At 52.2% G+C, this 15,849-nt stretch overlaps 1 protein-coding gene across 1 annotated transcript in view; it reads left to right on the forward strand.

The window, feature by feature from the left end:
* LOC118769283 (SNF-related serine/threonine-protein kinase-like) overlaps positions 1–15,363 on the forward strand; it is a 37,124-nt gene extending 21,761 nt beyond the window's left edge. Inside the window, exons 3-6 of the mRNA XM_036516329.1 lie at positions 2,212–2,353; positions 9,346–9,558; positions 10,799–10,933; positions 13,842–15,363. Coding sequence (XP_036372222.1) covers positions 2,212–2,353; positions 9,346–9,558; positions 10,799–10,933; positions 13,842–15,240 — 1,889 coding nt within the window. The 3' untranslated portion in view covers positions 15,241–15,363. The remainder of the gene's footprint in view (positions 1–2,211; positions 2,354–9,345; positions 9,559–10,798; positions 10,934–13,841) is intronic.
* Positions 15,364–15,849: the final 486 nt, after the last annotated feature.

Here is a 15,849-nt window from a genome sequence, read left to right on the forward strand (position 1 = left end):
TGTGTGTGTGTGTGTGTGTGTGTGTGTGTGTGGGGTCCTCTCTGTGTGTGTGTGTGTGTGTGTGTGTGTGTGTGTGTGTGTCTGTGTGTGTGTATGGTTCTGTGTGCACGTGCGCGTGCGCGTCTGTGTGTGTGTGGGGTCCTCTGTGTGTGTGTGTGTGTATGGTTCTGTGTGCGTGTGTATAGTTCTGTGTGCGTGTGTATGGTTCTGTGTGCGCGTCTGTGTTTGTGTGTGTGTGTGTGTATGCTGGAGCTGCCCGCTGCTCTGCACCACGCCGGGATGGAATCGGAGGAGACGACTGGCGCTGCTTCCCCAGGCAGCCAGTGCAAATATGTCAGCCACAGCAACACTCACTGTCAGTGCTGCAGCTCATCTCCCCCCGGCATCGGCAGCGCTCCGTGGAGCCGCTCTTTAATTTGTGCCATAATAACAGCTTAACCTCAGGGAGGGTTTAACCCATGTCAGAGGCAGGGATGATGGGCCTCTGGACTGTATGCCACAGGGTCGTGGGCTTAAATCCCCGCACCAGGGAGTCTTGTATTCCAATCCTGGGTGGCACTCTTTTGCATATTGTGCTGTATCTCAGTTATTTTAGTGGTATGCATGCTACTTTAGTAGTGTAGGGGGAACCGGTTACCCTGTATGACGCTTGAGTACAGTTGTTTCAATGGATGTGATGTGCATTTGGTGGACAGACATCTCTGTGTGCAGTGCGCGGTCAATGAGATCTGTGGGTTGGAGCCGTATGTGGCTGTCCGTGCAAGCGGCCAGTGAGCGCGCTGACTCCCTCTGCACGGCTGCAGTCTCCACACTGAGGGTGCAGCAGTGCCTCCGCCCTGACTGCGTGCTCACAGACTCCAGGACGCTTCGCTGTGCAGGCCACCCTGTGCTGTCACACGTCACCAGTATCACCGCTTTCAGCCGCTGAATTGCAAAGTGGTGTCGGCTGTGCCAGGGTTAAATGGGGTTCAGAGTGGATTCATAGGTGTTCTCTTACCAGTGCGTTTATTTTTACTGCAGTCCTTACTGTGAATGCTGATAGTCTCAGAATGTTGCTGGGAAGGTCCCCATAATCTGGCGATTGTCAGAAAGGTATTTTTTAAATGTATTCCTTTGCCATCCTATAGCTGGCCTGAATTAGATCAACACAGCGCAATTTACATTGTACTGGAAGTCACTCTAGATAAGAGCGTCTGCTAAATGAATGTAATGTAGTGTAACGTAATGTAAGTCAGTATTAGCCTCTCAGTCTCTCTCTGCCTTGTGTTGTGAGTAGAATGAATAGTTGCCTGTCCTTAGCTCTCCATTATCAAAATGCATGTATTTTTCTCTGAATATTGTCATTTACAGGCACTGAGTTTAAGGCTAAAATAAGACCTTGGTTTTCTTGTTAATGGAGATGCACTGAGATGGCCCCAACGCTTGGCACGCGATGCCGATCGCACAGTAGCGCTTTGACCGCATAATGAGGACAGAGCCCTGATTCCCCCCCCCCCCCCCCCCCCCCCCCTTACATTAAAGCGCCTTTGCTTCTGGGTGTGATGGGTTTGACTGTTTCTTGCCTTTGGGGTAAACCGGGCGCCGTGTTAGAGGGAGGGACAGACTGAGCCGGCGGGCGTGAGTCTTAGGCGGCTCCGCGCGGTGATAAGCCCTGAACCCGCCGATGGGGCGTTAGCAGGCAGGCGTTAGCCCTCGCCGAAGGAACACGGAGGGCGTCCGGCGAATGGAAATGCAATTACACACACAGTGCCCCGGTCCCCCCGCCGCCGTTCCTCGCTTCCTCTCCCCCTCATCTCTGCCCTGTAAGACGCAGCCTCCGCTCCGCTCTCCTGCTCCGGCTCGGAGGAGTCTCGCTGCTAAATGTCACAGCGGCCAGCGATGTGACGTCCCTCTTCCTGACCGAGCCCTGGCAGCAGAGCAGCACAGCACCATGTAAGCGTCTCTCGCACACCCAGCCAAGGCCAGCCAGCGGAGTCACAGGATGTTACACAAGCTCTGTTTTCCTATCTGTTGTCACCATAATAATGGCCGACATCTGCCCTCTGTGTCTGCATGTACGCCGGGGAAAGTGACGGAAGCCCTGAGTGTTACAGTAACCTTGCATTTACCGAATCTCTCTGTCTCTGTTTCTCCACCTGTCTCTCTCCCTCTTCTCTTTCTCGCTCCCTCTCCTCTCTCTCTCTCTCTCTCTCTCTCTGTCTGTCTCTGCAGATATCTGGAGTCTGGGTGTGATCCTCTTCATGCTGGTGTGTGGCCAGCCTCCCTTCCAAGAGGCCAATGACAGCGAGACGCTGACCATGATCATGGACTGCAAGTACACCGTACCTGCGCACGTCTCCGGAGCCTGCAAGGAGTAAGTCCCTTACAAGCACGCACTCGCATACATTCACGTACACACACACACACACACACACACACGGTATACAAACATGCATGCACACACACAAAAGCACAGGCAGAGATACACACACACACTCTAACACATGTGCAAACATCAAAGTACACACACAGAGGCAGCCGTAGCCCCTGTCCCCAGGGCTGTCTCTCTCTGCTCCAGTGGGAGCGGTACAGCAGCAGCACAGGGCTCATTTGCATAGCCTATTTACCTTTCAACTCCAGCACACACACCGCTTTGCCTTCGCAGTCACATGCGTCACCTGGGAATTAGCAAAGAACACACCGTGGAAATTTCACCCTGCCTCATTTGAAATACCAAGGCACACAGAGCCGATTCTGACAGATGCCTGTCTGTCTGTCAGATTGCCCACAGTCTCAGTGAAACGGCGCATAAATTCTCAATTATTTAAGATGTTCTTTGCAGCCGCTGGTTTCAACGAAGCCTTGGATGTGTTGATAGAGGAGAGTTGCCAGCTCATTGCAGAAATCCAGAAATAGAAAGGCCCATAAAACAAAGCTCTTTAGTCGAGGGTCACCTCCATGTTATTCTGCACACGTGTTCACCAGGCCATCGCCTCCAGTACTGTAGCGCGTCCGTCGTGCCTGTCATTAACTGCACAGCCGCAGAGCTGAAAAGCAGCTATTGAATTTTCCACAGTGCTGCTTCCATTCACATTAGCAGCTGAAGCATCGATCGGACGTTCAGATCTATTGGGCGGGCTGCTGGTTTATCGTAATTGCAATTAGGTAATTATTTCAGAACCCGGGTTTCTGACATCTCTGAGGGCCAAGAGTAAGCTTGGAACTAGTTGTTAGGTTGTACTGTACAAGGAAACTCGCACAATCCATAAAAGAATACCCATGAAGGCAGGGAAGGATGTCTGTCTGCACCAGCAGAAGGTTTGTTAAATGTTTTGTTGTACTTTACGTGAACCTGCCAGCGGTTCGGCTTCTGGACATTGAGGTGAGAGGGGGCGTGTCCACCACAGGGTCAGCCCTGGGTCGCGCAACGCAGAGAGGTGGAAAACAGGCCCGACTAGACGATTCAGAGCGCTCCCCCCCCCGTCCTGTTTTGCTTTCTTTGAAGGCCTCCTGTCTGGAGGCACACATGCGGTCTGGAAGGCTGCCATCGGGTCTTTATCTGCATCCAGTCAATTTCTGTGAGCCTTTAGAAGCAGGGGGATCAGGAGATTAATCTTGGCGGATTAAATCCAGCCAGGCTCATAAAAAAAAAAAAAAAAAAAAAAAAAGGCGGGGGGGGGGAGGGAAACCAAGCCCATCCAAAAAACACTTTGACACCCCCGGAGCGGCAGCGGAGCGTCTCAGTCCTGTGTTTTTGTTTCTTTGAGGCGTTATTGCAGGGGAGAGGTTCTTTCCGCTCGTCTGTGTCTCGTTCTGCTCCGCGGTGACCACGCCGCGACGGGCTGTCAGGCCGCTGTCGATCCGCGGCGGTCTGCGTCTTGTTAGGACATGACAGATGGTTTTATTTTTGCCCGCTGCCCTGATTCCGCCGTTGTTTCGCGGGGACCACTGGAGCTTATTAACGTCCCGGGCTTGGATGTGTCTGCCAGCCCGCCCCCCCCCACCCGTGAAATTAAGGGAGGTAGAAATACGCCTGCATCTGGCATTAGAATCCTTTTTCAGACGGTGATGGACAGGAGAGAAGGGAGTACATGTGAGAGAAATTCTGCTTGTTTGACATTTCCAGTGTGATTTTTTACCACCATGTCCTGGTTTTTATCTCTGATTGGCCAGGCGTTACCCATCGCTCTCACGCCGTGAGCGTGCACTTGGCTTTCACAGTTGTCACAGACCCGTTAATCACGACGTTGAGATCGACTCATCTCACGCTCTGCTATCAGCCCATCCATTTGAATAGAAATACCGCCGGGTCTGCGCGGTTGCTACGCAGCTGAGATAAGCCAGAGCACTCGGACTATGTGAGAGCAGCACGGCGGAAAGGTTGACGGACGGGGCCAGGCTGCGGCTCCTGTGCTCTCCTCCCCACAGGAAGCCTGATGTCTGAGGAACATTAGAAGAACACTCTTTTGGTTTATTTCCTCTGTCCAGAAACCATCTTTTCCCCTCTCCTGCTTTCAAGCATCGGAGAACCTTTTTTTAACAGACACACTACTTGTTCTTTGACTGGACTGAGTTCCGGGGCGTCGGTCTGCGACCTCCTGTCAGATCTTTCAGCTGCTGGAGCTTAACTCTGGGTGTGTTTGAACGTTACACAATGTGACAATCTGCATCAGCAGCCTCGGTTTAGCAGCATGCCAAGCCAGCAATTTGGCGAGGCCGTGGCTTTGTGGGGTTTTTTTGCCGCCGAGCCGGCTGCGGCCCTCGATAATGGCTCGTCCGTTTTGATTTTAATGAGCGCCAGTGCTCGCTGAGAGAGCTGCCAAAGTCAGCCAGTGCCCAACGGTGTGATAATCAATCGCTGATGCCTGCTTATGCCATGGACTGATCTTTCTTCTTCATTTGCAGTACGGTGTGTTAGATGCGAAAGTGTTTATGCATAAACTTCTGTAAATTGAGGACGCTTTTGAAGATTACATGGCTGGTCTTGGCTGATACTGGTTTCGCCAGAAGTACGCACTAGCGTGAACTCTGCCGCCGAACAATGACCTGGAAACCCGTCTCCCAACAGTTTGAAAATATGTAAGTGCTTGTATTTTAGATTACTTGTTTGCTTTGAAACTAGGTCCCCTCGTGGGTGGGTTGTCGGTACCCTGATAATTGGCTGCTGGCAAGCGTTTGACCTCTCCCTCTGCTGTGAGCATTCCCAACGGAGAGCCAGGAGTTATTTACTGAGCCCAGTGGAGTATCCAGAATACCCTGCTCAAGCCAGTCAGAAGAGCCCATTCAGTGGTATCCTCTGATGTAGCCAATCTCTGAAGAGCTACGTTAAGGTCAGACTTTATAACAGCCAACCGGTGTAGAGCGTCCTTGACGGAAACCTCAGCAGCAGCCATCACAGCTGACAGAGAAGACACTCTGTCCCTCACCTAAGATGTCAGTCTGACCGGCGTGATGCAAATTTGAAAGGACACATTCTTTACGTTCCATAGGCGCGACCGCCTTCGTTTTCCCTCACTTGCAGAGCCGGTTCTCTCGCGTGCCGAACGTGTTTCTCCGTGTTAGAATATGCAAATGGCCGCTCAGCTCCTCAGCGAGCACTCTGCTTAATGAAAATGGATTTGCTGTCCAATCTTAATAATTCAGGCCGGTTAATGCAGGGCCCTGGCACTTCATTCCCAGGTCTGTTTGAGCTGTGTTGTTTTTTTTTTTTGTTTTTTTTTTTGAGGGAGCTTCCTCAGCATGTAGGGCAGAGGAGCTCTGTGGAGAGCGAGCTGCCTGCCAAAGCGCCATCAGCGCTTTCTGAACGCTACGCCTCTTGCTCTCCCAGGACGCTCGCTCTCCGCCTGCGTGATGCTGACGGTGGGCTGCTCGGAATCTGTAATGCGCGCCTTGCATCCGGCTGTCGCACCGGTTGTCCGAAATCTGCGGCACGCGGTCACTGGTGCTCGCCACTTCCTGACCGGGTTCAGTTACGGGAATGCCGTGCCAGAGCGCACTGTAGTATACCAGCGCTCTCCACGCTGATCTGAGATCAGCCTGCTGCAAAGTCAGCCCAGACAAGCTGATGACAAGCGCGCAAGTCGAGGAAATGAAATCTCATGATTCGTAGGCAGTTTCAGAAGAAAGGGCCTGTTCAGACAGCCTTTGCTTGGTATCCAGGTTGGAAGTCAAAGGTAATGTCTGACGCACAGCCTTTCAGGAAAGCCGGGCCTTGTGACTTCTGGGTAACGGAATGTGAATTATACAGAGAAAGGGGCGGGCCTTGCCAGCCGTCTAGTCAGAGGGCCAGACAGCCTTCCCTGTCTGAGCCTGGGGGGGCGCTCATTAATTACACATGCGCATGTCGATAGGAGCTCTTCCCATAAGGTCGGCTCCCCCCGGAGGAGAAGACGCATACATTTCATACTTGCTGATCTTTCCCCTTCACGTCACAAGAATCTGGCTCTCCCAGTTCGGTGTTCCTGCCCCTCCCATCTCTCCCACGTCAGTGCCTGTGGTGTTTGTAGCCATAGTGACCGTGTTGCCACCTGGACACCCCCCCCCCCCCCCCCCCCAACCTCCTCCAGGGCTTACAGGTCCTGCCAGAGCGTGCAGCCGCAGCAGGGCGAAGTTTACCTGTACCTGTGCTCTACCAACAAATCACCAACAAATCGGCTCTCCAATCAGATGTTTTTCATTAGAGAGCTATTCTCCAGCAAGACAAGATGTGACTTGAACAACTGAAGTTAGCATCTGGCTGGATGAACACTGGCAGGAGCTATAAGAACCCTGTTTTGTTCCACTCCATGTGTTAGAAAAACACAGGCAAAGTCTGCCTCCCTCTGTGAGGGAAGGAGCACTCTTAGAAGAGCTCTATAAATATCTTCTTCAGAAGAGTAAGACAAGAGGGAGATGGACACACAGCGATATGCAGCACAGAGTGGCTTGGCCGTTACATAAACTAAACGGATTGTCATGGAAAATCTGTGACATTTTCACAACGTACTGTGAACGGTGGACAGCCGTCGCCCGCTATTTTCGGCTCGGTTAGACACGGTGGCGAGATATTTTAGCACTCTGGCTAATGCCCGGAGAATACGGCCTTTGACAAAACGGCCCCGTTTCTTCTTAAAGCATCTCAAGCTGACTGTCTCCTCCTAAATGCCGCGGTGACAAACAGCCATAACCGGCCAGAATGGAGGCTTTATTCGGCCTGTGCGCTTTCACCCTCGCGGTTATTTACTTGAGAGAATCAGAAGCAGCGCCCGAGGTGGGCCCAGACAAAGGCCAGGCTTTTAAATGCGGAGCGCGTTGATCCCGCCGCCAGTCACCGCGGCGCGCGTAATGAGGGCTGACGGGTCCAGTTATTAAAAAATGCAGACGGGCCTTATCGGCCCCGCTGCCGTTCTGCAGATAGGGCCGGAGGTGCAGGTCCGCCGGGGGCCGCGCGCTCTGACAGAGGCCCCCTTGTGTGTTTGTGTGAGTGTGTGTGTGTGTGTGTGTGTGTTTGTTTGTGGCAAGACAGCAGGCAAGATGCTGCGAGCCCCCCTCCAGAAACGCACAGAGGCCTTCGCTCAGCAAATTCAAATTCAGAAAACTTTATTGTCCGTTACATAGTGGAGGAAATGGAAATCGGTCTTGAGCTCATCACATTCTGCCTCAGTATTAAAAAGCACAGAACTATAACTCAGTAGCAATACATAACAGGTGCATCACAGACTAGCACAATTCCTGTAATTGGCGAGCAGAATGCCCTGTTTACACACAAGTACATCTGTCCATACCAATGCACGTGTGCGCACGTACACACACACACACACACACACACACACACACTCTCTTCTCAGCCCTTTTCTGCCTTTTTAGGTCCTTTTTTATGGTTAAGAATAGATACTCTAGATGGAACAAAAGATTGTTTTACAGTTTTTGTGCAAGCTTACCTTAAAATCATCCTGATGGCAGTGTTTGGACTGAGGGATTAAGCTGATAGGTGGAAATAACTGGCAGTTTGGAATATCCTTTTTACTGCTTCCTGGTACAGATCTGGAAGTTGTGCCTCTTTTGACCCTGTCATTTTACTTTCCTGGATGAATCTCAGCAGTTATATTTTTAGCCAAGATGTTGCTATACCAGGATACTGTGCTAAAAGCTAATGTTCACTCAGTGAAGAGATCTGTATGCCTCCTCTGATTTCCTTCATAACCTTAACTTCAGAGCATTAAAAAGCCTCTTAGTTTTTCTGAGAAGAAAACCTCTTTACTGAAGAATCATACTGTTCTGTAGTCCTGACCGAGTGGTAGCCGCACAGATTCATGTCATTCTCATGTTATTGACCGTGACCGTTACTGGAACGTGTACGGTTTTATCTGCGCTTACGCCCCCTGTGCACTCAGTGATCGTTTCTGCATGCAGCCCCAGACAGTCTATAGCGACGGGGCTGGCGATACCTTTAGAAGCGCTTGACACGTCGGTCTGTGAAGTCCTGTCAGCGGCTGGCTGATGCAAACGGTTCTGTCTCGTCGCGTCGCGAGAAGAAGCCGCCGCCATTTCGTTCCTGAGCCCGAGACTGGAGATCGGGGGCTTGCACTTGTCAGTCAAGCCGCTTATTTTAGTCTCTGAGGAGGTCCGGGCGAGAGCCGGGAGGCTGACGGGAGGAAAAAGAAGCCGTCCAAAAGATAGCCGTGAGAGAACGCTTCATGTTTTGCAGCAAAAAGCCTGGTGGCCATGTAATTACTGCAGTCTCTGAATAAACTGACAGGTTTAATGACCTGCTTCTCGTAATTGGTGATTGCGAGCCAATCTGCTGGAAGTTCAGTGTTGGAGAGGTTAGTTGGCGGGAGCTGGCTAAATCTAATCGTACTGCCAGAAGATAGGAAGAGGATCCAGATGTAACTAAATGTGCTTGTCTGTATGCTTTTGGCAGGCATTGGCATCTGTTCAGATCACCTGCAGTGCACTTTACATACGTTACTCAATATTATGACAGTCAGTTGTGATTGGGTTTTTTTGTGTTACTTATATACAAAATGTTTCATGAATCTCATAACCAAGTTTCCTTAGCTGAGTGTTGCAGGGATTTTAAGGGTGTATTCAGGTTTCTCCTTGGGTGACCCTAAATAGGCTTTGTACGCTATTGCAAAAGCCCTGGGCTAAAATGGAATTCTAATCTGGTAGCATTGAAATTCCTTGTATATGTCAGTCTGTCACATGGCACATAATACTGCCTTGCTGAAGTCTAGGAAATGTCTACTGTTGTACATGCATACATAGGGCTGGGTGGTTTCACACTAAACATAGCAGTCCTTGTGAGTGGTTCAGTGCTGTTTCCCGGTTGGTGGGGTTGGTGTGGTGTCTGACCAGGCTCTCCCCTCTGCCCTCGCCCTCCAGCCTCATAAACCGCATGCTGCAGCGGGACCCCAAGCGCCGGGCCTCGCTGGAGGAGATCGAGAACCACGCCTGGCTGCAGGGCGTGGACCCCTCGCCCGCTACCAAGTACAACACCCCGCTGGTGTCCCACAAGAACCTGTCGGAGGAGGAACACAACAGCATCATCCAGCGCATGGTGCTCGGGGACATCGCCGACCGCGAAGCCATCATTGAGTAAGAGCCGCCCTAACAGCCTGGTCCTAACCTTAAACCCATCCTGTCTCTGTGGTCACCACTCACCCCAACCAGGTCCATACCTGCATTAAGCAAGACCTGATGTAGCTCTGACAGGCAGTAGTGTGGAGTAGTGGTTAAGGCACCCAACTGGAGAGTTGCAGGCTTCAGTCCCAGGTGGAACACTGCAGTTTGTCCTTAATATCTTCAGTAAATGTCCAGCTATACAAGTGGAACGTAAACACATTACATTACATTACTGGCATTTAGCAGATGCTCTTATCCAGAGCAACCTGCATAGGTTACAGTTTTTCACGTTACCCATTTACACAAATGGATATTTACTGTGGCGATTGTGGGTCAAGTACCTTGCCCAAGGGTACAACAGCAGTGCCCCAAAGGTGAATCGAACCAGCAACCTTTCAGTTACAAGTCCTGCACCTTAACACTCTGCTACACTGCTGCCACAATATAAGCACGTGTAATTTAAAAACAATGTTAGTACGTCTAAAACGGAAGATCAATATCCCCAAGTAACCAAGGGCAACCTGGTTCACCCCATCCCAAAGAGGGCCTAAGAGAAGCGTTTCAGCCGCTAATCTCGGCAAACGCAGACAAGCCAGACAAGCCAGGCGTTGAAATCAAAAAGGATGAAAGCGTCGGCAAATTGCGAAGTCGGTTTCAGCCTGTCTAAAGCAGCCACGACGCATGAACAAGCGGTTGTTTTTGTTGCTCTTAGCGTGTCCTTAAAACGGGGGCGCGTTAGCTTGAATGCTGTAAGCCCTGGGTAATAGTTTGGACCGCGTCCTGCCGAAGCTCTGAAGGTAATGCAGAGAGGAATGAGAGAGCAGTGGGTGGGAGCCCTGAACGTGTGCCAGAGGATTTACTTGAGGACTTGTGAGCCTGTCGGCAGATTAGTTTTCTTCCTGCCTCTCCCCACCTCTGCCTTTTTGGCGCGGCGGAGCTTGGCCTCGGAGGCTCCTTTCTTAATGTTTGTTCATTAAAGCATAATCCCCCACAGAACCGAACCCGGAAACAAGCGCCCCGTTATACCTTTCAGCGGGGGTTTGGAGCTTGGCCAAAATTAGCGTCTGAGCCCCAGGCAGACGTAGAAGGAAACTTCGCCCTGCAACAGCCGCGAGAGCGAACGTTAACCTGAAGTGTGTGGGTTTTGAGAAGCCTGCAGGTGTCCTGTCTGTCCCTCACGTCTTCGCTGCTTTCTTCCTTCCTTTCCTCCCAGGGCTCTGGAGACGAACAAGTACAACCACATCACCGCAACGTACTTCCTGCTGGCGGAGAGGATTCTCAGAGAGAAGCAGGAGAAGGAGGTCCAGAACCGATCCTCCAGCCCCAGCAATATCAAAGCCCAGTTCAGGTACTGCTGTCTGACGCTGGAACATCCGTTCAGCCGGTGGGGTTTTCAGCCAGCTCCCAGGGAGTCCCCCTCAATGCTATGAGAGGTGTCCCAAGAATAATATAAATGAATAAATACACAAAGAAGAATGATGATATTGCAAAATTATGTTTATAAAATAGAGCTGTGTGCTTTATGTCCAGATTCAGTTACCTGGTTTCTTTAAACAGAAAAGACTCAGCTCCTTGATCACCTGCATTTATTTAAACAAATTAGCACTGAGCCTGTTACATAATTACAGGTTTGGTCTCCTGCACTCCACGGTTGCCAATGCCTACTAAAAGCTAACTTGCTCTTTTGCCAATACATTAGAACTACACAGCAGCACGCTGCACTCAATCTACATTGCACTATATTTGAAATGCATTGTAATAGTATTTTAGTATGTACTGGAAGCAGTCCTGGTCCTAGAGGGCCAGCAGTCCAAGCTAAGCACCACTTACCCAACCTATTTAATCATTCCCATTGACAGTTTGCTGAAGGCGTGCAGTAATGATGGTGTGCAGCATTACATTTCTGTAGGTAAAGGGGATAGGGATGAACATTTTGTGCTGACTAACGTACTCACAGCTCACCCCCGCGGGGCCTATTCCGCCATTCAAATTCAAATTACACATGCGACTGCAGGAACTGCATGTGACGCGCGAAAGAGTTCATTCCGGAAACGGACCGCAATTAAAACACCGTCCCCGCGGCTCTCTCGCTCTCTCTCTCTCTCTCTCTCCCTCGCAGTCTGCTGCCCTTTTGGCTGGCCCCTTCTGGGAAAACTCCAAAAGGTTGCCTTGTTTTTTTTTTTTTTCAATCAGCGTTTTCCTGTTTGCGTCCGGTCAGGTTTTCGCTGATGAGAACCGGGGGGGGTCGGAGCGCGGGTTTGAGCGTGCCTGGGTGTGGAACCTTTCCACCAACAGCGGCGTTTCGAGTTTAACTGGTCGTTAAATCTGTCAGTCAGCGCCAGCGAGCGCTCCTTAGGGCCCTTATAGCAGGGCCCGTCAGAGAATGAACCTGCGGAGGGAGAGTCTGACTCAGCCAGCCGCCTGAAAGGTCGACTGTCTAAAAAAAGACTTAAAAAAAAAAAAAAAGGGCTTATTTCTTCTTTCTCCTTATTACCTCCCTGCTCACCACTGGTGCTTTTTTTGTTTGTCCAACAGTGAAGAGACAATAAATATTTATGGACTGATTCAGGTGAAACACGGTCAAGCAGTTGCCTATGGACAAGGAGGAAGTGATGCAGATTTCGGGTTCATACCATAAACGGAAAGGCTGGCAGAGGAATTGTGTCCATGCAGCGCCACACTCGATTTGTCAGCGTGGCGCAGATTCACAGATTAGGGAACTGTTCTGATTGGATAAGCGACTTTCAGAGCCTCTAGCAGGGAACGCTTTCAAGAGCGGCACACTGGAGAAGGGCTTTATTTCACTTTCACACTGAGCCTGTGTCTCGTGCTTCACTGGAAAGTCCAGAGATGGGACTGCCAAGTGCGCCCGCTCTAAGGGTTGTGGTTTTTTTTTTTTTAAACTTGGGCAGGCCTGCTGCTAAATGCATTCTGGGTACGGGGTTTGCCTTCATCTGTTTCCAGAAGAAAATGGAAGCTGGTGCTGCTTATGTCGTTCTTTTGAAATTACCTTGGTCTTGCGTTCATAACGACCAGCACATCTATCCCAATGATTACACTGAAACAGTGTTTCAAGATGAGAAATTTGTCTAAAAATATGTCGCCAGGTTTTCTCTCACATGAAGATGTTGCTTTTTTTGTTTCTTGTTATATCTGTTATAAACCTAAATCCCACTGTAATATCCCGAGTCACGGTTTGGCTTGAGCAGCCTCTATAGGAACAAGCTGGAGTGCATTGGATCGGTTGCAGGGCTTCCTTCTCTTCAGAAAGCACGGGACTGCCCTCCCTCTGCCATTCCTGCTTGCCTAGCCCGCTTTTCAGTGCAGCCCTGTGTGGGCTCTGTATGTCTACTGTATATCTACGGCTGCTGCAGGATCACAGTACGAGAGGCCGTGACACGCTCTCCCGGCCTCATTGTTTGGGAATACGCGAGCAGATAAGCCGCGGAGTCGGCCTTAATTCACGGGGATGGGATCAGCACAAAGGGCGGGGATTGACTGACCATTGTGCGGAGGGGGGTATAGCGAAACAAACGTTTCAGAGGGAAGAGCGGGGTTAATCCCGTCAGCGTTGTCCCGTTAGCGCGACCCCCCCGTTGTGAGAGAGCCGTGCGTCTGCCCGACGGCATTGTTTACGGCTTTTTGTTTTTCCTGCAGTGCCACGTCAACACCGACAGGGGCCTGACCCGGTGTGTACAACGGTCTTTTACAGAGCATTTGAATTCTGTACAAACAAAAGAAATGAAACAGGCTGGGCAGACAAGCCTTTGAGGTCTGTCTGGCGGTTGCTCTTTGTGCCCGGTGCGCATGCTAATTGTTGCGTCGGTTAATTGTGACTCTGTTGTCCGACGTACAGTGCCCTTGGGTACAAGATAATTCGGGATTAGCTGCATTTCTGAGGCTTTGAGATGAATTTTGGATGCAAACAGAGGAGCTCTCTAATGATATGCGGTATGGTAATTTTTGGCCTTTTTGGCCTTGGCCTTGGCCAGGCAGTGGTAAATATTCTCATTAAGTGCATGCTGCTAAAGTAATCAGACACGCATTGGCTCCTTGGGGTCTGTGTCGCAAAACCAGCTCCCCTGGCAGACACAAGTGGGTGTCAGTATTCTGTAGCAAACTTCATTACCACAGTCATTTCCACAGGGCATTTTTATATTGATGTATCTGTGTTATGTCGTTTGACCTCTGTGCTTCATTTTGTCTGTGTAAGTATATGTGCAGATCGTGATTTGTTTTGTCGATGGTGCTTGCAGGCAGTCCTGGCCGACGAAGATCGACATGCACCAGGACATCGAGGACAGCCTGGCGGGACCGTCCATGTCCCACGCCGGCGGCCCGCAGTCCCCGGCCCGCAGCGCCGAGAACCTGCTGAACGGGCACCGTAGCAAGGGGCTGCTGGACCTGGGGCGGAGGGAGGAGCCGAGCGAGCCCTCCGTCCTATCCCTGACGTCCGGCTGCGGCTCCGCCCTGCCGCCCTGCCCCGCCCCTCCCCCCAACCCGCTCAAGCCGGCCGCCACCGCCGCCGCCTCCGCCTCCAGCAAGCAGCGCACCTGCCTGTTCCGGGTGGAGGAGGACGAGGAGGAGGAAGAGGAGCAGGAGCCGTCGCCCCTGCCCACGCAGGTGGTGCTCCGGCGCAAGCCGCCCTCCGTCACCAACCGGCTGACGTCGCGCAAGAGCGCGCCAGTACTCAACCAAATCTTCGAGGAGGAGGGCGAGTCGGACGACGACTTTGACATGGACGAGGGCCTGCCGCCCAAGCTGAGCCGGCTGAAGATGAACATGGCGTCGCCGGGCACCGTGCACAAGCGCTACCACCGGCGGAAAAGCCAGGGCCGCGGCTCCAGCTGCTCCAGCTCCGAGACCAGCGACGACGACTCGGAGAGCCACCGGCGCCGGCTGGACAAGGACACGGGCTTCGCCTACGGGTGGAACCGCAGGGACAGCAGCGAGGGGCCGCCGGGGAGCCCGGGCGGGGGGGGAGGGGGCGGGGGAGGCCAGGGCAAACCCCCGGGGGAGGGCGGCAACCCGGGGCCGGACAAGGGCAGCCCCCCCGGCGGGGGCGGGGGCGGAGGGGGCGGGAACGGAGGAGGAGGGGGGAGCGGGGCGGGAGGAGGAGGCGGCAAAGGACAGGGGAGCCCCTCCAGCTGCTCCAGCGGGAGCACCAACCAGACGGCGGGCTCCACGCGCAGCTCGGCGAAGACGGCCGGGGGCCTGGTGGAGAGCCTCAAACTCATGAGCCTCTGCCTCAGCTCCCAGTTCCACCACCTGGCCGGGGGCGGGGTCGGGGGCGGGGGAGGGGGCGGAGGCGGCGGCCTGGGCAGGTTCATCATGGACCCCCAGTGCTTCTCCAACATCCGGGTGCAGGAGCGGTCCTCCTGGCGGATGTGCATCGGAGGCTCCACCGGGAGCCTGGACAAGGTCTCGCTCCTCGCCTCCGCCGGCCTCGCCGGCCCCGCCCCCAAGCCCGGCGTCGACCAATCGGCCGCCACGCTCAACGAGCTGGACCTGGCCCGGGCCAACAGCATGAACCTGAAAAACAAGGTCCTGCAGCTACCTCTCAGTGATAAGACCATCTCTGTGAACATCCAGCGCAACCCCAAGGAGGGCCTGCTGTGCCCCCCTAGCCAGGCCAGCTGCTGTCAGGTCATATGATCCCCTCAGTCACCCCCTCCCCTCTGCCCGCACCATCTGTAGCATACTCTTACTCAACAGCGCCATTCTTCCAGTGGCTGTGAACAACCTCTGCGCACTCCATCACCCACCCAACACCGTCACCCCCCCCCCCCCCCCCCCCCCCCCCGTTCTTACATTGTCTTAATTATTCTCTCTCCCATCCGGCGTATGGATTTTTAAACTTTGTTCAGTAGGTTTACAGTACATGAAGAGGTGCATGCTGCTAGCTTTTTTTTTTTTTTTTAACTTCAGTCCTTTATTTATGTTGACTTCAGATTCAGGTTTTTTCTCATAAGCACTTTTTAGGGTACTACCTTCCCCCCCCCCCTTGTTTAAAGGGATGGTTTTGAGTTCGGGTTAAAAGGAAGGCGAGCCTTTAGATATGCTAAAGAATTGAAATTTAAATTTGGGGAAATAAATTGAACGGTAAAACAAAGGACGACTTCGGAAAGAAAGAGCAGCACTTGCACTGGCTTCTGTGTAAGTACTTACTTTAAGGTGTGAACACTTCTACCCCTTACTTGTGGAATGTAAGAGGCAGGAAGAGCAGCCGAAGAAAATCAAAGCAATAAGAATGACGTGACCATA

The sequence above is a fragment of the Megalops cyprinoides genome, chromosome 21 (genome assembly GCF_013368585.1).
Source record: "Megalops cyprinoides isolate fMegCyp1 chromosome 21, fMegCyp1.pri, whole genome shotgun sequence".
Taxonomy (NCBI): Eukaryota; Metazoa; Chordata; class Actinopteri; order Elopiformes; family Megalopidae; genus Megalops; species Megalops cyprinoides.